General features: G+C 34.6%; 1 protein-coding gene across 6 annotated transcripts in view; it reads right to left on the bottom strand.

Moving 5' to 3' along the window:
* The window catches only part of LOC149771856 (mitoguardin-like), a 63,836-nt gene that overhangs the window by 34,532 nt on the left and 7,092 nt on the right, over positions 1-22,212 (bottom strand). For all 6 annotated transcript variants that reach the window (XM_089948125.1, XM_089948122.1, XM_089948127.1 and 3 more), the window contains 5 exons: positions 18,415-18,676; positions 17,134-17,313; positions 16,498-16,589; positions 11,876-12,091; positions 5,630-5,742 (listed from right to left, as the gene is read on the bottom strand). In XM_089948125.1, the coding sequence (XP_089804251.1) occupies positions 5,630-5,742; positions 11,876-12,091; positions 16,498-16,589; positions 17,134-17,313; positions 18,415-18,649 (836 nt within the window). In that variant the 5' untranslated portion in view covers positions 18,650-18,676. The remainder of the gene's footprint in view (positions 1-5,629; positions 5,743-11,875; positions 12,092-16,497; positions 16,590-17,133; positions 17,314-18,414; positions 18,677-22,212) is intronic.

A 22,212-nucleotide genomic window follows, 5' to 3' on the forward strand; every position in this document is an offset into this window, starting at 1 on the left:
GCACACACACAGATTTAAAATATTCAATAATTTTGTCATAGGTCATATAGATCTGAATTCAGTGGATAAACATAGCACAATCATGTAATGAATGATGAAGCACATTTACTTTTCAGTACATCCCAAGTTGGTAAAAATTAGTTTGAGTTTTAAGCCACCATTGGTAACATTCGTAAGCACAAACTTTTCCCTGCAAAAAGGGAACTTTCACGGCAGATTAAACATGTTCTAGTCACGTTGGAAATGAAAAAATCCATCACATTCCATTGCTTTTATATAAGTTTTTTTTACTAACTTCATTTGAAGAAAAGTTCTTTGTTTTTATTGAAAATTTTAGTTGGCTTTATTTGATGAAAGGTGCATGTGTTATTCAAGTCAATGCTAAAGGCCAGCTTTGGAGAACCAAACAAATGCCCATTTCTTATCGTGGTGGCAACATCAAATAATTGTATTGCACGACTGAGGCTGAATTTTTTTCCCATTTGCTTAGTACGTTTCCATAACAATGGGTGCTTCAAGGTAATGTTTTCTTTGAAATTTCAGCAAACTATTCTATCATATACACATTTACAAAAGGAATTGGCCATTGTTTGATCGATTGTAGTTACAGTTCCTCCCTGCCTATTGAATAGACCAGAAATTAAGATGTTTCTTCGTTGTTTTTTTTTTGCTTTTTACATTTTGGTAGTGGAGTGATGCTGCCTTCCACTCATGGGTCAGAAATTTAACAAAGGGTGAACGGACGAAAGAGATGAAGGTGTTCTGGTCTGATGACAAGGATTAGTACAGAAAATGTGGGTGTTCTGAAGAATTTAATTCTGAGTGAAAAGAAGAGGAATTTTACTTAAAATCCACACACAAATGTCAGTTTACGTAAATATATTAATTACTAGAGAGCGGCCGAAAATCCAATGAAATATAGATGATGAGATAATGCCTCGTCTAGTTGATCTCCACTACCAAAAATGTCAACAAAATAAAAGCAGATATCTCACAACATACAGTACTCATGCTCAAAGTCAACATAAGCAGATTATGATATAACAATGTACTGTTAAGATGGTTTGTCAACATGGACAAAGAATTTATTTATGTGACAATAGATAAATTTCAGTGCATTTTATATCCAGTTTGTGGATACCTTTCAAGGGGTCTCTGAATTTCTCGTCTCCAAACCAATGGTTGTATATACAAGTTTAAACTGCCAACAATGTCGCCAATAAATAAAAAAATTGCTACATGGTACATTTTGCCACCAATAAGGAATGTAAAATCACAGTTTGCAACATTGGTGAAGCCCTACACAATCCTAGAATAAACTTTTTATACTTTATTTTTTTGTACTTTTAAGAAGAAAAAACTATTTTTTCGTGTACAAGAAAAATACGTATAAAATTTCAGAAGCCACATCACGATCTCTTGTATTATTCATGCGCAATCTTTTCCCAAAATGATAACAAAACTTTTTATGCTTTTTTAATACTTTTAAGAAAGAAATTTATTTTTAATGTGCAAGAAAAATACATGTATAATAACATTGCAGGAGCCATGTTATATCGAAATTCGTCTTATAGCGGGGCTCACACTGTACTTGTAGTAATTTTAGGCGTTGGTTAAATAGTATCTGCTTAGCTGCTTTTTTCTGTATTTTCACAAATATGAATGAAGTCAGAAAACAACTCTGACCTTACAACTCTTCTCATGAATTCCACAATATAGCATTGTCTGACATACATAATTGCATTTTAAAGTAAAATCTTAAATAACATAATACCTTGGCTTTGCATTCTATGAATTATATATATTTTTCTGAAGATATCTGCCCGATGATTTACGAGAACAGACAATCTAATAAACTGTTACTTCCCAGACATAGCAATGTCTGCCATTATTTCTCCATTACTGGGTCATTTAAGTTTCGAACTAATTAAATGATGAAATAGTGTACAAGAGGCAGTTAAAATATCCAGATCACCGATTCTGATCTTAAAACACAAACTGCTTTTTACATACTATTGTTAAATTTTCGAAACACAAGTTTGTATGTCTTTATCATCAAAAGATAACAGACCATGATAACTTACTCCGGAAGCATTTAATGGTCAATCAGCTATCAAAACACATACCTGTGAATGTGCAAGTTTGTCAGCGTAACTGATATCAAAACTAGGCCTAGTATTTTACTTTTTTGAGAGAACAATTCATTGGCACATATACATGTATTTATGTCTACGGTATATGATGAATAGGGTATCAACTCCGTTTACTATCGTGCTGTCGTGGCATTCAGTTCATCTATAATGTATGTAATTCCACTGAAAAATTGCACACAGATTTACAATATTTAATATTTTTTTCCCCTGATCATTGTATCTGAATTCAACGTCTAATATACAGCATAAACAGAGTATCTACAGCATTTACCTGCCATCTGATATCGTACCGTCTGGGCTTGAAATTAATCCATAAAATATGTAATTCCATTGCAAAAATTGCATACATATTTAAACTATTCAATAATTTTGTCACACATCATTATGTGTCTGAATTCAATGGAAAAAATTAACAGCAAAATTATGTTAAGAAAGACGAAGCACGTGTATGGTTCATTACGTTACAGGGTATATGAACGGTGTCTGTACAAATTTCATGCTGCTAAAATTTTCTCATATACGTTTCCGTGTTCATTTATCCATTGCAAATTTCCAATAACTAACACTTGTATGCCTATTCATTTGAATGACTACAATAGAATAATTACAGAACAACACATGCTTTCAGCGTGCATATAACTTTTACTTCAGATTTTGTGAATATAGAAAGAAATGTATGAAAACTACTATACTGATCATAGCACAAAGTGCAGAGAAAGATTTGCGTCTGTGAACTTGCTTTTCCATAATGGTAAAATATTTTTTTTAAAAACAGGAAATTAATAACGAGTTCATAAACAAACACCATACCCATGTAAAACCTGAGAACTAAGTGCAATAGGCCTGCATTGGTCATGAGTCACTTTTTAAAGAAAAATGTAAAGCTGAACGCATGTACAGTTTCATACCCTTTCAATTTCCAGCTAATAAAGCAGGCATTATTTACTGGTCAACTGATTGCGTCTAATAACACTGCCAAGCCCAGCAAACATGTTGGCGGCTTTCGTTTTTGATGTTTATTAAATTGTGAGAATCTTTCATCAACCACCGCATTGTCTGCTGATTGGTTGTGTATGCAGTTAAAGAAGAAACACATGTCGGCTATTGTTTGAGCAATGATTGTAAACAGAATTAATTGAAGACAATCACAAAGACGACTTACTGGCTTTACTCATGGACCAGTAATAAGTAACATTTCCGATAATGTTTATTTTGGCATAAGACTTCAAGAACCTGGTGAAATTGTTACATTTCAGAAGCCAAGCCACGACTGTATTATATTCGAATTCATAAGCGAATTCCTCCACAAAATGATAATACACGTTTTACACATTATTTCTCTTACTTTAAAAAAAAGTATTTTTCCAGATACAAGAAAAATACATGTACATGTATTTAAAATTTCAGGAACCATGCCATGATCGTATTATATATCGTATTGTATTCAATTTCATACACGATCTCTTCCCCAAATGATAATCAATTTCTTGCGCAAAGTGCAGAGAACGAATTGCGTTTGTGAACTTGCTTTTCCATAACGGTAAAATATTTTTATAAAAAAATAGGAAATTAATAAGGAGTTCATAAGCCAACCCCATGCACATGTAAAATGCAAGAACTAAGTGCAGTAGGCCTACAAATGTCACGGGTACTTTTATATATATATATTTGTTAAAGCTGAACGCATGTATAATTTCATACCCTTTCAATTTCCAGCTAAAAAAGCGAACATTATTTACTGGTCAACTGATTGCATCTAATAACACCACCAAGCCCAGCAAACATGCTGGCGGCTTTTTTTTACTGGATCAGTAATAAGTAACATTTCCAATAATGTTTATTTTTGGCATAACACTTTAAGAACCTGGTGATATTGTTAAATTTCAGAAGCTACGCCACGATCATGTTATATTAAAATTTATATGCAAACTCTTCCCCCAAAATGATAATAAACGTTTTACACACTATTTCTCATACTTTAAAACAAGTTTTTTTCCCCAGTACGAGAAAAATACACACACATATATTTAAAATTTCAGGAACCTCGCCAAGATCTTATTAAATTGGAATTCATACACGATCTCCTCTCCATAATGATACTAATTTATTTATACACTATTTCATGTACTTTGAACAAAAAATATTTTTTTCATGTGCGAATATACGAAATTTTGGGAGCCACGCCACGACCGTGTTATATCCGAATTAGCGTTATAGCGGGGTTACACTGTATATATATATATATATATTTGATAAAAAGATCAAAAGCTGTTTAAATTGTAAAAATATGTTTGCTTAAAATGGCAACTTATTAAAGAAGGTAACTTTTTTTAGAACAATCTTTTCTCAAATCCTTCAACAAAGAGTATATATGTTCTACAAATCAACCGTTTCCTATTTATTCTTTAATATTGACAAGTTTTATGCAGCCATACAAGATCCAAGGTAAGGATCACAAAAAGCTACAAATGTTTTTCTAAACTGACACTGATGGTACAGCAAAGATTTGGATAAAAAAAAATCAAGTAACTTATGCCTAAATTAACATTGCTGCATGGTATGGGCTGAGCATGACAGTAAATTAAAATTAAAATTAAATTTACATGGAAGAAATATGCAATGGGCCAACCTTGTTATGGGTTGACCCTGACAGTCATGATTTCTAAATTAAATTTACATGGACTGACCCTGTAATGAGCCAAGTATGTTACATGCTGACACTGAATGGGCCAAGTATGTTATAGGCCAAGATCTCCATTCACCTTTAAACTTGATCAGCAATCAAACATGTTAATCAAGTCATAATTCCAAATTTTTAAATGTTTTGCCAATTGAAGTAGACTGATCACCAAAAAAATAAACTAAAGTTTGTCCACTTGCCTTTGATGTGAACTGTCATTCTCCAGTTTTGTCTGATTGATTATAATCAAACAAACACTGATCACTGATCAAAAGTTAATCAAATCAATTCTGCTTTGAAATCTCTCTTCCTCCATCATAAATGTCAAAGATAATCTCAAAATAATCTAATCATGGTTCAATATCACAAAAATAGGCATGACATCAATGAACTGTTAACTCTGCCCAGGTTATATTTATTTTATTTAAATGTGATATTATTGGCTGAGAAGTTATAACAATAGTTAAGCTAATGTTGGTCACTTGCAAATACAGTAAAACTGTTACGTACATTACACACTCAACAGGAAATTATGCTGGAAGTGAATCAAGGGAAATTAAGAATGAGGCTGAGACTGGTCCAATCAATGTACATCGTAAACATGCATTGGCTGAAATTTCCATGCATCGAAAATGAGTAACACATAAATTCCAAGCATCAAAACTGAGGGTATGTGCCTACTGATAACCCTGAACTCAAGAAAACATGTAATAAAGCAGTAAAATTAAAACATTACTCATAATATTAGAGGTAATACTCTTTACTAATATCATGTCTTACAAGCCATATAACTTACCTCAATGTTCTGCAAGTCACTGAGCCATGCTTCAGTTCCATTAGACCAGCCTCATACAAAGCAAGATGTTGGAACATCTCTCGGTGTGCATCCAGGTCAGACAGGTCAGCCAACTATACAAAGAAAATACAAACCAAACTGGCACAGAAAATAACCCAATTTTAAAATGCTTATGACCCCACTCTAACCCCATCCCATCTTTCCTCTCTGGGTTTGTATCCAGGGACCTAAAACTGAACAATGTAAAATATCATAACAAATAGAATCAACTTTTCTAACATAGTACAGACATACATACAATTACCAGGAAAACAGAGGGGATGAGGGATAGGATGAGGGACAGTTCGACACATACAAAGATAGTGAGAAACATGGATTCACAGATGGGCATGATCAATCATAAAACTCACATAATAAACGAATTTCTTATATGGAAAAAATAATCATCTAGATGAACAAGCTAATTGTATTGATGTGTGCGAAGTGTCATTTACTCATCTTGAAACAATGCTTTCACAGGAAAACTGGTAACCAGTCAATTACTGTGAGAGTCAGTACCTTTTATCAAGATGAATGTATCAGCAAAATTTCTTAGCTATGTCATATAAGGAAATTTAGTCATTTTTATCACAAGTTTAGATTTTTTAAACTTGATGTTTTCAATTTTTGTTGTTATGCCAATTGTCTAATTGTTTCATTCCATTCATGGCAGTTCAATATGCCCACAATTAAGTCACAGCAATAAAAAAACGGGTTCCTAGAAACACCGAAATACACTAAAAAACCGAAATATACAAAAAATACATATAATTTGTATCACAATACTCATGAAGATAACTGTATTATGGTTTGTACGTGTTTGAATAATGTCAAAAAATAAAATAAAATTGGATTTTAGTGCTTTATTATTAGGAATTATTTACAATTTTCTATGTATAGCTCCATTTGTGTAATGAAGTCACAAGGTCATACTTGATTGAACAGCTTTTACCACATTTTGTGTATCTGTTACATTTGTATTTACTTTAAAACACATAAGAATAAGATATTTCAACCAAAAATATGTAAATGTACATTCTGGATTCTCACAATCATAATCTCACTCTTATATTTTAAGTTCTGACCAATCGACGATTTATCATACCAGTCCAATCGCGAGTAAAATCAAGACTGAAAGACATCATTATGTGGATTGCACCAGAAATTAGTAAAAAGTAAATAATTCATATCAAAATCACATAAATCAAAGTTTGTTTTGCTTATTATTATTATTAAAATTACAAATCATTCTATCGGGGTCTACACCAATAAATACACCCAAAACATGTAAATAAGTGTATATTTCATTGTGTATTTCAGTTTTTGAGCATATTCAGGTGTTTCTAGTAACCGAAACAAATTAAATCAAGAATAAAGTTCCTGATACCAGGCATGTAGTAGTAACTGAGATATGCTAAGAAACAAAGAAAACAGAAGGAAATCTGACATTGTCCATATTCCAAGAAATACTTAGTGGATCCAGCCTCGTTGAATAAAGATTCACTTGAATCATAAGATATCCAGCCTTGCTGAATTCAGATTCACTTCATAGGATATCCAGCATTGTAGAATAAAGATTCACTTGAATCATCAGATATCCAGCCTTGTTGAATTTAGATTCACTTCATAAGATATCCAGCCTTGTTGAATTTAGATTCACTCCATAGGATATCCAGCTTTGTTGAATTTAGATTCACTCCATAGGATATACAGCCTTGTTGAATTTAGATTCACTTCACAAGGTATCCAGCCTTGTTGAATTTAGATTCACTTCATAGGTTATCCAGCACGGTTAGATTTAGATTTATTACCTGTGATATCCTGCCTGTTTGAATTTGGATTCACTCCATATGATATCCAGCTTTGCTGAATTTAGATTCACTTCATAGGTTATCCAGCAGTGTTAGATTTAGATTTATTCCATGTGATATCCAGCCTGTTTGAATTTGGATTCACTCTGTAGGATATCCAGGATATATCACACAGAAAGGGAATTCCTGACTTCATTCAATATTACAGACAATCAAGACAGTGTCATACTGACAATAACAGCTCTCCAAACAGGTCAGTGATCTAATGCTGACTGACCAAACTGCAACTAAACAAGTGCTCCAATGTCTACATGTGTTTAATTTCACTTGAATAAATGAACAACAAGTAACAAGCAACTTGCAACATCATTCCAACAACAAATATCATTTGATCACTGGAAAATAAGTCTTGTGCTTAACCTGTTATAACTTCTTTGAATAGTATTACATAATAAGCAGTCAAACCAGCAAAGCCATCTCCTGTTTGACCCCTAATTTCCACTCCAGGATGTGTCAGTCAAACAATGCCCTCATTATTCACAGCTCCACATAAACAGGTAAATACAAAACAAACAATACCTGTACCTAATTTCCTCCACCTTTGCTTGCTCCTGACCAGGTAAAAGAATCAGACCTGGGATTTATTTTTCAGCACAGTGCAGAAGATTAAGTACAGTTATAATTATCACTAATCACTTACAGAATGACAGCTAATGACTATTAGTGGCAGAAAGGCAAAAATCAAACAAGAGAAGATTCAATTAGGGGTGATTCAGGAAAGGAGAGATCCCTGACCTGGGATATGGCTTCAACAACAAATGGACATGAAGTGGTAAGTGTTACCAGCTCAATGTAATACCTGCCAAAACAAGAATTCAGTCAGCATGCAGACCTACACGCCTGAAGGTGATGGAAACAAAATAGCCTATGAAGCACAGGTGTTTCAATGCGACTACTCAAACTAGGATCCTACAGAAGACACCTCGCAACAGAGAGAATACAAAAAACAAGAAAAAAATAACAGACATATTAACAATTCTAAACCCAATTAAAATAATGACAGTACTTTACTTATTGGTTCCTCTGCAGTTAAAGGAATCAGAATGAAGGGATTAACCACAACTGATGTAAAGACACTAAAAGTGTCAGCAGTAAATCACGTAACAAACACAATACTGAACATGGACCTCACAATTTACAAAACTATATAAGTCCAGATAAACGGAAATGATGTTCATAGCCTGGATAAAATGAAAAAAATTATGAGAGTTTGTTCCACATTCAACATTGCTCAAAGTGCAATCAAATTTAAAAGCGTCCAGGATACCTTTGTGTACTGAATCACAACCAACACCAAGTCAATAACAGAGGTATTTATTAATTTAGATATTACTATCTTTCACAAAGAACTTATATTGCCAATATATATTCTTTGTTGTAAAAATGTACTAAATGTCCAACATTTTCAAGATAAATACATCTCTCCCCGATAAAAATATAGTAGTCAGGGTCCATTATAGTCATCAATGTTATGTACCAAACTGCATTATAATGAGAACTGTGATATATACAAAACCCCATGATAGATTGACAATAGCAGAATATACATAACCATGGTATAGTGGGGCTTATAAAAATTTGTTAAATAATGATGTTTTGAAAAGGAAAGTAATTTTTTCACTAATACAACATGTTTGTTCAATAGTACTTACCCGGTCATAAGACCATTCAAGGACTAACATCACGTCTAAAAAATTCAGCACTCTCTGGCTAAAACTTTCAGCTAAAAAGCTAACAGTTATGCACCCACCTTGGTGGCAGTTAGTGCGATCTCCCCATGATAAAGGGATTAGTGCCAAATCCCATGAATACTTCAGATCTTGCTGGATTAGAAGGCTCCTCCTCTATATGGATGTAACTACATGCAGTCTCAGAGGGTGTATGTGTCTTATGATCCGGCAAGTATTATTGATGAAACAAATTTTGGTTGAAAAAATGTGTTTATTCTTCAAATACATTCACTGACCATATTACTTAGGAGAATAGTTAAGAGGTGGAGTGAGTTACATCACCTTACCATGTAGAAACCATCTCTGGTCTGCTAGGGTATGTGAGAGTGTTAGTGATCATGAATGTAAGTCTTTGCTTGTGATTGATGCTAATTGTTTCTTGTCAAAGAGCCATAGTTGTAAGTTAGCTATATGAGTTATAGATGCTGGCATTGGCACAGTGTGATTTTGAATGGATCAATGCATGAAGATTTTCTATCTGCCTTTGTATGTTTTTAAAGTGGAGGGCCATCTTAGCTTGAGTGATTTATTCACCACTGGTTGTGTGGCTGCTTGGGGTTTGTTCAATATGATTCTGATTTGCAGGTTCAGCAACTCTTGGTTGGCACGAAACACCTGCCATTGTGGTTGCTTGAGAGCAGATTAGAGAACAGTTAGATTGATGTGGTCAATGATACATGATTTTTTCCATCAGAGTAGTGTAATCAGAATGATGTGAAACTCCGATTCTCTTGCTTTCTCACTTTCATAATCAGATTTGTTGGAGGCTAAGTATATACATCCATGACATTCCAATAAACAGAAAAAGCACTGACTGCCCAGGCCTTCAGATGCAGAGCTAAGACAATGGGAAGGGAGTTTGGCATTCCACCTCATTGCAAATCGGTCCACCATTGACTGATCTCATCTGGCACATATTTTAGTGAAAACTGGGAGATGAAGAGACCATTCAATTTTTATTTATATTCTGGGACAATGAGCGAGCTAAATCATTTAGGCAGCCTGGATTTTGACCAACTTGCAAGTATATTTGTCACTTAAGATGTTGTTTGAAAATCCTAAACAATAATGCAAAGGTCTGTGGACTTTGTTCCTCCTTGCACATTGAGATAAGTCAACATAGTGGAGTCGAGGACCTGATTCTCATGCAGATCCTCCAACCACCTGACTAGCGGAAGTATTTGTTGTATTACTGTACTATATTAAAAGCTGTACTCTTTCGCATTATCAAGTTAATTACATCTTTTGAATCAAATAAAGGAGGTGGAATAAAAGAAAAGTTAAAAGTCATGCAAATCCTACATGCTTAAGATCTAGTGGCCCCCATCATATGTCAGTTGAACTCATTTCAGCTGATCGATGGGACAGTTAAAAATGTTACTATGTAATACAAATAAACTACCTTAATTTAACCTACTTAATCATAAATGTGATCAAAGATAGCAAGGCAACAAAGCGAAATGAATACTTTATAAAATAAAGAAATTTGTTTCACAAATACAGACCACTGTGGGGGCAAGGGGTTTCAGAGAATTCCAGAAGTGGCACTACGAGATATCCTCAAAGATGATAAAAACTTTCAATATTACTTGCAATGAAATCACAGCATCAATATTTTACTAATTGAACAATACAAAAATAGAGTTTCTATGTAGATGATTGTCTCATGAAATAAATGTAGCTAGGTTTTGAAAAATAGGATTCTTGTTTGGTGGTGTATCAACAGTTTGTCTGGTTCCCTGCTTTGTAGACTTCCTACAGTGCGCTATAATATTACATACTCCTCCGGAAACCAAACTAATCAACAAAACAAAAGCAGTGATGTAATACACAACTGTTGTCGCATATATGTGATGGTTGTTGAAACCATTTGGAATAATGTTACTGATCTTTGATGTTAGACATTTTGAAAAACATTTTGTATATATACAGAATAATGAACCACTTCATTTAAAAAGGTGCTTTATGGACAATTATTTTTTACACAATTATAAAATGAGGATTCAGTCATTGAACAGTCCAGTTCCCACCATCATCCCATATTTTTCTCAATGTCTAGCAAATTTTTGGGGAGGTCCCTCTGTAGCTTGCGCCCTCACTTATAGTGTGGTCTATGTTTTTGGACTCTGTTGTGCACAAGTTACTGAAGGAGAGGTGTAGTTTTTATGCTATGACCCTGGCATAAAAAATTCCTGGCGATTAGAGAAAGAGTCCATGCCATGACAAAGATATTTCGGAAATATTAGGTAATTGGGTCATTAATCATGAGACAAATAATTAAAGAAAATGTATGTAAAATACCCCTACTAGGTGGTTAATAGGTGGTAGGGGACTCCCCATTCTGATAACAGTAGTGATATCAAAATTCTAACGGTGCTAGAACAACTTACAACCATAATTTCATGTATCTAGCTCGAATGGTGAAGAAGCCATTCAATAACACTGCACAGGTATGGACAGGTTTAATCGAAATACCCATGCCTCTTTGAAGGCATGGGGATAAAAAAAATTCTTTACATGGATTCAAAATGTACACAATGTTTGAGGTTTAAAACTACAGAAAGTATGTGCTATTTATAAGTATCAGGTAAATAAAAATGACTTACATCTGTTGCTGAAACAAATGATCCCTCACTTGAGGATGTAATACTCATGCTTCTTGTCTTTATCATATGCTCTGCCTCTGCAAAGGCACAAACAGCGGACTCAAATGCAACCTGATCCCCCTGTCTCTCGCACTGCCGTTCATAGCTGTCTTGCATCCTGTATGCCATATCCAGCAAGTTCTCCAGGTGATGCTGAAGTGTTGCAGTCTCAAGATCCTTCCAGAATGATGTACCATTAAACATTATGACACAGTCAAAGGATATGAAAAATAGGGCATAACCGATTAGCATTTTTCTACTGATTTCCGATTCCGGATTTTGGGCATGAAATTTTTCCGATTCCGGATACGATTCAATTAATCGGAAATGCTAAATTAAAAGGTTTTTCAAATTAACTTTTTAAACCGTGTTACACACGTTTTGCATATCACACCGATGTCACAAGGGGAAGGATATGGCAGGACTATAGCAAAATGCAACGAAGTTCAAAGCCACAAAGAATCCATGAAATTTTTTATTTTTTTGCCAGTTCCGACCCATTCTTTGTTCAACAATTAGTTGATCTTGCCGCCAGGCTTTTATTTTCCCGCCTTAATCATTTATGTCGGCAAGCGGCCAGTTCCATCCTGTACTTTATTCAACAATTAGTTGATCTTGCCGCCATGCTTTAATGTCGCGGTCAAATAAAAATAAAACAGGCTTTTGTTTGGTCCTATAAAGTTGGCCTCTTGCGGAATCATTTTCTTTTAATACCTCATTAGCATGTGTCAATGTATTCAATATTATGCCTTCATTATTGAGGATGTTGACATAAACGGGTAGGACTGTATTATATGTTTTAATAAATTTAAATCTTTCGGTCTAACTCGAGTATTATCGTTTCACCCCGTTGTGTTGACCATATTGGACTTTTCTGACTTCTTATTTAACTTTATTAACGCACTATCGAATGACACGCAGTGTTAGACACGGTGCTATAGAAATTCAACTTTATTATTTTTATTATCCGAATCGGTCGTTCCTGCCTTGTCCGACTCCGATTAATCGGAAGTTCATACTATCCGGTGGAATCCGATTTCCAGATCAAAAGTCGGTTATGCCCTAATGAAAAACATACTATGGGGCATGAAAAAAACATGCTCTGATAAAAATGTCCTGGAATGTTCTAACAAAATTGAATTACCATAATTCTGTACTAAAAATCAACATCCAAAATGAATGATTGTAAATGAATGAAATCTGAGCAAAAGTCAAAACTAAATTAATTTTTTATAAGAAAACACAAAATGTTTAAAATTAACTTGTCTAAATTCCAAAACTCTCTCTCTCTCTCTTATACCAAAATGTAGAACATAGTAAAGATTTAATGGGAAAGTCATTATTGCACAATGGGTGATATACGAGAGCACCTGTTTACCGTGCGAAAGAAATCTGGGGTGCTAAATTGCCCTTTGTGGCAATGATTAAATGTGATATATATGGAAAATGAAGCCTAATTACATACAAACAGTGACCAACTGACTTACTATGCACCTCTTGGTGACGTGATTAATGAACACAAGGTAGAGAAAAATTTGGGTGTATTTTCATTTTGAGAATGCGTTGATTTGTGTTGCCTTTTTTGGACCAATTTTCCCTGTAGTTCTATAAAATTATGCTATCTTCAGTGGAAAGAACATGGATGGGGGGAGTACTCTGGATTTGCCATTGGAGAAAGAGAGTGGCCACCAGATTAAATTAAGATTTACGTGTATCTGTAATTAAGGCCACCAGCCCAAAAAACAATAATACATTAAAGAAGAAAGAGACAAGTGTACAAAATAAACAGAAAAGTGCTCAGAACATATCCAGAACATCTCCAGTCACAGAGCTGTTCTCTTTAAAATACTGATAATTAATGAAGACTTTACCAATCAGCTGAAGATAAAAACCTATTGAGGATTTGCTAATACATGATGAATTTGATCAAGTTTATAATATCAAGTGATTGACTATCAGTAATTTGTAGAAAGGAAGAACATGTGGATGTTTAGCTGTGTTCACATTTTTTGCAGGGAAGGTGATAAAGCAGCTTTAAATTGAATTATATTTAAAAGTCTAAAATGAGATTTGTTGTCTGCTATTTGTGAAATTCCATTTTATTATCCATTATTTAAACTGAAAAATATTAATTTCATTCATAAACTGTTTCAAGTATATAGAAACATATTTCAATCATAAACACTGACAAAAACACCACCAAGAAAATCAAAACAATAAAATCTAAAACTAAATCTGTTACTATACTGGCAGGATTATCATAATTATTATCAGGGAACTCTGACAGATTGGAAGATAGAAAACTCGACCCATGATCTGAGGTTACAGGCTCAATACCTGTATAGTCCAGCCTGGGGTTGTCTGTCTTAGCTTAGAGTGTTCTTGGCATGATATAGCCAATAATAATGTATCAAAAGTGCAATAAAAAAACAAAATCATTATCACCATCATCACCACTGCAATAACAAAAACAACATTTGTGAAAGTTACCTCAGTAAATCAATAAATCACTAATTAGTTCTTGTTTATTTGAAATTACCACACAAATTAGTTCTTTATATACTTCCTTCATATGTCCACATTTTTATGCAATTTTTTCAGGTCACAGGCAACTTGCATAACTGCCAACCTTCCAGACTCACAATTAGTGAAAATAGGGATAAAAAGTCGTGAATTTTAACATGAATTAGTGAAAAATACTATGACAATAACTCCATCCACTCTGCCCGTCAATACTACACTATATCAAGATCGCAATATAAAACTAAAACACAACATATATGCAGAAATATTTATTTATCAAGACATGATACTGTGGCAGACTTGAACTTCCTCAAGTGCTTGATCGTAAATTTGTTTTCTAAACAGTTCAGACTTCTTGCCTGCTGGTTGATCTTGGTGACTAAAATTGCTGACAAAGTTTCTGCAGCTAAGGAGGCCCTAAAGTCTGTCTTATTTTTCCTCACTAGCGGAAATACTCTTTCGCTGTCACTGTTGCTGTGAGGAATGTACAGGAGCTGCAGCACTTTTGGTCCTTCCACAGAAAAATTTGGAAGCGATTTTCGAGTCTGGGAACATTTGTCAGAACAAATATTTAGCATGGTCTCCAGCTGATAAAGGTAGATTGTGTTCAACAAGAAAACTCACAAATAATGCTTCAGCGTTGGGAGCTTGCAGGTCTTCCGCCGATGGCTTAAAATATTCGAGAGCTGAAATCTGCGAATTCTTAATTTCCCAACTTCTACTTGTTTTTTGCACTGATGTGCTTCCTCACATTGTCTCTGCGATGGCACAATGAGTGCAAAAGGCATGATGAAAATCAATGTTTAATGGCAGAATGCACGGCCAATTTTTGATATATTCCAAATTAAACGTCACTTTTTGAGTAATACATTACTTCTTCCTTGGTGGTGAAGACATTTTCAAGATCTTACATGCGATGCTGAACAGTAGCACAAATTAGTGTTGGTGATGCATGCGCGGAGCAAAATTCCGGTTAGGCCCCAGTTTCTCTCAAAAGCATTTGTAAAACTACTCTTATACATATAGATTAAAATAAACTAAAATGCTTGCTACCGGGCCACCTGTACTAATTGGCTGTAGATCTACTAATATCGCGATCAGCAGTACCGGACCGTTTCGGCAACTGCGAATATCACAACTAGCGCTTAACGGGAAATCATTTTTCTTTAAAGAGAATTGGTGAATTTTTGGCTTGCGGCATGAATCCGTGAATCGCTGAAAAAGTCGTGAAATTCACACCAAATTCATGAGGGTTGGCAGCTATGGGCAACTATTCATTCTATGAGTTATGGAAGCAGCCTACAGTATATTTGGTGCATATTAAATCCATATTTAAAAGAATGAGGACCACTGACTGACTCAAAACAATAACTACCTAAAAAAATTAACACAATGTTTCAGAATAAGCCTATTTACAGACATATTGGACAAAATGAAGGCTTGAGTTTTAACATATTTTTTTATTTTATCGCTGTCGCCACAAAAATGCTAGTGAATGTAAGAGGGGAGATATCACTCAGCCAAATTTTTATTGTGTGCACCTACAAGGGAATTTTTCTCAAAACTAAAGAGAGTCACACTGATTATGATTTTTGGTATTTTAACAACAGGCGTATTATTTTTGGCCCAAGAGGTCCCCCTCAAAGATCCCTGTATAGGTGTTACTGCTCATAAATGATGATGCTGCTCTTTGCTTTTTGTGCAGCACAGACAAAATCCCAATATATCTAAGTACAAATCTTAGGCAGATTATAATACCATATCTGCACAGAGAAAATCACAATATATCTGGGTACCAACTTTAAGCAGTCAGTAATATCATATCAAATTTTCTGTTAAATACAGCAACTAAGTGTAGAAGAAATATGACTTTCAAAGAATTTAGTAAAGAAATGTATCACTGTTGAGGCAGGCACCCTCAGAAAAGTAATATTGATATTTTACCATTCACAGGTGAGGAAACAGTCCGAGTTAAATATAAAGCATTAGAATCTGTGAAAATTTAATTTAAAGGAATGGCCAGATATTAAAGCATTAGGATCTATGGAAATCTAACTTACGGGAATGGCCAGATATGGATTTTCATCTAGATATCCCATCTTCATGACTGCATCCTCCCAGTAAGATATGGCCTGTTGCAATGTCTCCAGACCTGTAAACATGCACATGTCAATTAATAAAACCACTTATATTAGAGATGTTGGGTAGTGATAATATATTTCTACATGAATTGCGTTGGGTACTGCATTTAAAATCTGATGAGATGGGGAGGGGGGGCACTAATTATATCACTCCATCCTATTACATATGTGTGATGAGATGAATGAAACATTTATAAAAGCTTTATGTTGACCAGTCCATTTAACACTGGATGGATGGATGGATGGAGTATTCTGGAAAAGTGTCTTTCAATTCCTTCTGACTTCCACAAACCTAGGTATTTTATTCAGAGTATAGTCCTCAGGTCATGTCAACAAAATTGTATAAATCACTAGGTATTATTATTGTTCCTCAATAATTTTATAGTTGCAGCTCAATCAGAAAACAATATAAGAAAATTGATTTAAAACATTGGTTAATCCTTACTAACGACATCTTTATGTCTGCATGATTGTACAAGTTTAGCAGCAAGTTCACAACATAGGTTACCTTTCAAAGCTTGTTAATTTTTTTAAACTCTCTTTTTATTGAATTACCAAGTTGGCAGAGTTGTGGCGGTGTCATGTTGGTGGTATCTGTGGCACCATGTGTGATAGTGGAGGCCGTGCCAGTGGATGCAGCTCCCAGACTTGACGTGGAGCCACTTAATGACCTCTGCTTTAGAAGGGAGCGAAAGGAGCTAGGACTGCTATTTCTTTTACTTCTGAGAGGAATATCTGAAATTTGAAATAAAATGTTTGTTTCTTTCTCAGAATATGTAGTCTCAGCAAACTCTGCCATAATCCTATTCATGCTTTTTCAATGTCAGCATTTCTTTTCTCACATGTTTTTGGCACTATTCTAATATCTATCATAATTTGACTAAAATAAATGGGTTAAAATTAAACTGTTATCAATTCTAGAGATTCCAAGATATCAGCCACATATAAATTCATCAGTTACAGTATGGAGCAAATCTGCAATTATAGTTACAACCCTGCACTATCCTCGTTATCTCTACATTTTTTTAGAGAAAAACACTGGTATCATGTTGTTCTGTTCATCTGTACGTCTATTTATCTGTCCAGCTGCTAAAAATGAAGTGTTTCTCCTCCTACAACTGTGAAAATACAGACCTAAAATATTTAAGATGGTCCATAAATCGGCACAACAGCTGTGCACAAGTATGATGTAAGCGAACTGTTGCAGGTGTTGATCTGAAAGTTGGCACATGTCAACATCAACATCTAGGATATAATACAGTATGCAATGGTTTTAAGATTATACCACTGGGTCTTGCCCTAAGGTTTGAAGGACACAATATGATGAAATCATAAAATTGGTCATGCTGCTGGAGCTAAGGACATACACCTCAGTCACAACTTCATTGGGCATGAGGAGATCAATTCACTATGTCTTCTAATACAGGCACTGGGTCATACCTCTGTACAGGATCTGACCATGCTCGCTGCTTGGAAACTATCAAGATCCTGATCCTTTAACTTTATATCAACTTGCTGGAGATAAATGATAATATAAACACAAAAGATTGAAATATACATATGCACTTTTGCAACACTGACCCCTGGGCCAGGTCATACCCCTAGTGGACCAGGGTTATGCAAAATCATGCCAGTTCAAATTTTAAAAAAACCTAATACATGCACAAACCAGACTAAATTAAATACAAGGATCCAAAGTCATCATTTTCCATTGTGTAATAAGAGTTACATAACAAAGTCCAGACAAATGCTCAGACAAGGATAAAAATGCAAACCTTTTTTTTAAAAAGAAATAAGGAGGAGAAAAAAAATTCATGTACAGTGACAATCATTTACCTCCATTTGGACTATGAGGGACAGGAATTCTCCCCGTCTTGAGATACTCTTGTGCCTTCCTACTCTTTTCTTCCTGACCTGTTTTTCTCCTTTTTCTCCGAAAAATAGCAGCTAAAACTGCAATCAAGGCCAATCCGACCCCAACAGTCAATGTTACTTTACGGGGTAGCTGATTAAGTCGGCTTGGAATTGCCCACAATGTGCTGAGAGAAATATTGGGGAGATAAGAAGACATCTTGCTTTCTGTTATCACATTATCATGCTGAAATGTAAAAAACAAAATAAAAATAAAGACTAATACATTTTCAATGTTGTACATATACTAACAACAGCTTTGTCCCCCATCCTCCAAAACTGGGAGACACAACAATTTAAATGGACAAAAGGAAAATAGTACATAATACTTAATGCACTAAAAAGTGCTTAAAAAATCATAAAATCTATTTTGTTTTGATAGTTTTTAGCTCCTGACAATTGTCATCTACACTGTACTATTGTCTTTTCTTTCGACACTTAATGTACATTATCATAAGCCCCTCCAACATCACTATGTGTTTCCTATTGCGCTGGTTTTAAAATTAGGGTACAGAGATCAATTTTTTGTTTTCAACATGGAGGAAAAAGTGCTATGGTTGGCCATGACAGAAAGTGCTGGTTGGCTGACCACAAACATGTTTTTGTTTGGCCTAATAGCAATATCTAAAATGCTCCAGTAAATCACAAAAATTGTAACATGTCAGAACATCGGATTCGCTTGAAATGAGCTGCACTATGGAATTTTCTGTTAAAGATTTTGCTCTCATTTAATGTAAGTATTCACTGATTTTCTACCAGCATTTATTTTTATAATTCACATTTTTTTAAATTACTTTTTATTTCAAATTAATTAATTAATTAATTTATCATTGATTAGAATATAAACACAACCTTGTTTGTTATTATCCAAACATTTAAATAAATTAAATCTTCGTCACCATAGGTGTGCCATCAACCTCGAAATCTGGTTACATTACTTGTGGTCAGAGACTTTACATAACATAAACCTTGAATATTTCAACTGACAAATATGTTTAAAACAGATATCAATTGCCATCATACAGTTTTTATCATATTTAGCAAATTCAGCCATTACTAGCCACCAACACAGACAAGGATGGACTTGAAATTTAGAAATGTAGTAGGCTTACTTTTCAATCTTTTTTCTGATGCAAAAATGTGCACATTGTGTGCACTAAGGTCAGGATTTGAGGGGGACATAGGAAAAACAACAGTGGCAAACCCATGGTCATGTTCTCAAGGTGCAACATGGCATTCTGTAAAGTTACAGACATGTAAATCCATTTTATTGACATTCTGATTGCACTCTTAACAGGACTAAAAAATGATAGTACATATATTAAAGCACTCGTGATTTTTAAAAAAATACATGGTAGAACAGAGGCATGAGGCCTCTAAAGAAGCACTTTTTCTTTATGAAAATTTGCTTGCACTCAAAAGCTGTCTGTACTATCACAAAAGAATCATCACTGGGCCCTTGGGCACGTAACTATGGAGGAAAAGGTTCCATATAAGATGACAGGTCCTGGGCATTGAGTTAACCTGTTTGGGAGCAGTGACTACACATTGCAATATGCATGCATACATGACATGTACATGTATAGACGTGGATCTACAAAAAAATTATGCACTCACTGGTCCTAGTTTATTACACAGTTCCATGATATGTATCAATCAGCTTATATGCTGGAGTATTTTGGCTGAACACTATTAGAAATAATGAGCTGGCTGTATGAAAGCTCTACTGGACCCAGTCCAGCTTTGTATAGTCTAATAGAATATTAACTTCAAATGGTATTCCCAACTAGATGAGAATAAGTTGTGTATTTAGAATCATTCCTCAATTAATCTGCCCAACCGAAGCATAACAGTGTCAGATATTGTTAAGGATGTTGTTCATTTTGTATGCATTATTTTAAATACTTGTGTCTGCCAAAAAATGTTAATTTCTGTATAACCATCTTGGTCTCATCCAGTACCAGCTTGGTCTATGGGAACTTGTTATATCTCTCCATAGAATGGAAAAATGCAATGCAACCTGTTTAGTTAAAAAACACTGAAATAGGAACTGTCTGGAAACCTTATAAGACAGTTCATGGCTAAAAACATGTCACCAAATTGGGACTGGATTGGCCTTGGGAAAGTGTTCTTTTACAACCACCACCCCACCAATACTTTCACTTTATATCTGTAACTCAGACTTTCAGTCTCTGCCTTTATATACTGTATTGGATTTTTATTCTTCTGCAAGGTTATCAGGTTCCACAAAGAGGCAAAAATATAAAATATTGTGTGCAGTGTATGATGCAGTTCCTCTATCACTTCTTCATATGCTCTGCCATTCACAGCATGACAAAACTTTTAAGCATGAACAATATCAGAAAATTTGGAGAAACTCCATCTTTTAAACAAATGAAGAAAAATAAAAATGGAAGACTAAAGAAAACAGGAAGACTCTGACTACTTTCAACAATTCAATTAATAATTTTAACTGTGAAAAGTTTTACTGTATTCTGGAAGCCTATTTTTTTTTCTTACAGTTTGCAATGAAGATTGATGGCTGGGGAGGTGTGGGAGTTCAAGAGATCAAGCTATCTGGCTCTAGAGCTCACTGTAGACCATTGACACTAAGAATCTGAAAGTCTCAGATGCCAGAAAATGGGGTCATGATAGGAAAAGTGGAGGTCCAGGTGGAGGGGTGGGGGTCAGGTGAGAAAATATAGTCAATTAATAGGCAAACAATAATTAGAATTAAAATCAATCAATAAAACTTCACTAAGAAAAATTTTGTTTACTACATTTATTACTAACTTTGCTTTCATGTAATGGGGCACTCTACAGACATTATGAACTTCTGAGAGAGTGGTGGTTGTAAGGTGATGTTGTTTACATTTGCAACAGGGGCCCCGAGTGGCCGAGTGGTCTAAAGCGCTCTCCATTACAGATCATTGCCATCTCACCTCTGTCTGCGTGGGTTTTGAGTCTCAAATTCGGCTAATGTGGGTATGTGAGAAAGCTTGCCAGTAGCTTCTCGTGGGTCGGTGGTTCTTTCTGGGGTTTTCCAGGGTTCTTCCTCCACCATTAATACTGGCCGCCATGTATAGCCTATCGTGCGCTGAAAAATGGTGTTAAACCCTACAACAACAACAACAACATTTGCAAAATGTACACTGGAGAGAATGTTGGAACACCTTCTATGTTTTCTAACTGACTTTCAATTACTGTGGATAAAAGTTCTTTGGAGGTCTCATTTGCTAAAAGGATCAGTTTTGATTAGTTTAAAGTACAATATCTTTAGCAGTTACTTGCATATGGAAAAGGAATTTTACCAGACAAGACAATAAAAGCTTCTGAAAGCATGATGAATAAATGACCAAATATATAAATGTAAAAAATAGTTATCAGCTCTTTGTTTTTATACAATTTACCTCTTAAGTCCAGGAAGTGAAAATGACCAAGTGGAGATAACAGTTTTTAAGAAGGTGCTCATCTGAAGTCAAGCCAAGCTGTATACTCTATGAACTATATTACACACATTAATCATATACCAAAATAAAGGGAATTAAAAGTTCTTTGAATAACATCTGAGGTCATTTTTTAAACAGCCAGTATAACTAATGATCAAAACCAGGGAAATTCTTTTTAAAAATCTATGCAAAATACTAAACTAAACAGCACCAAAAAATGTCCACTTTATTGTTATCTCACATTTTTAATATGAAAATTCCTTATTTCATGTGA

The sequence above is a fragment of the Sinohyriopsis cumingii genome, unplaced genomic scaffold (assembly GCF_028554795.1).
Source record: "Sinohyriopsis cumingii isolate HCF-2022 unplaced genomic scaffold, ASM2855479v2 utg001623l, whole genome shotgun sequence".
Classification (NCBI taxonomy): Eukaryota; Metazoa; Mollusca; class Bivalvia; order Unionida; family Unionidae; genus Sinohyriopsis; species Sinohyriopsis cumingii.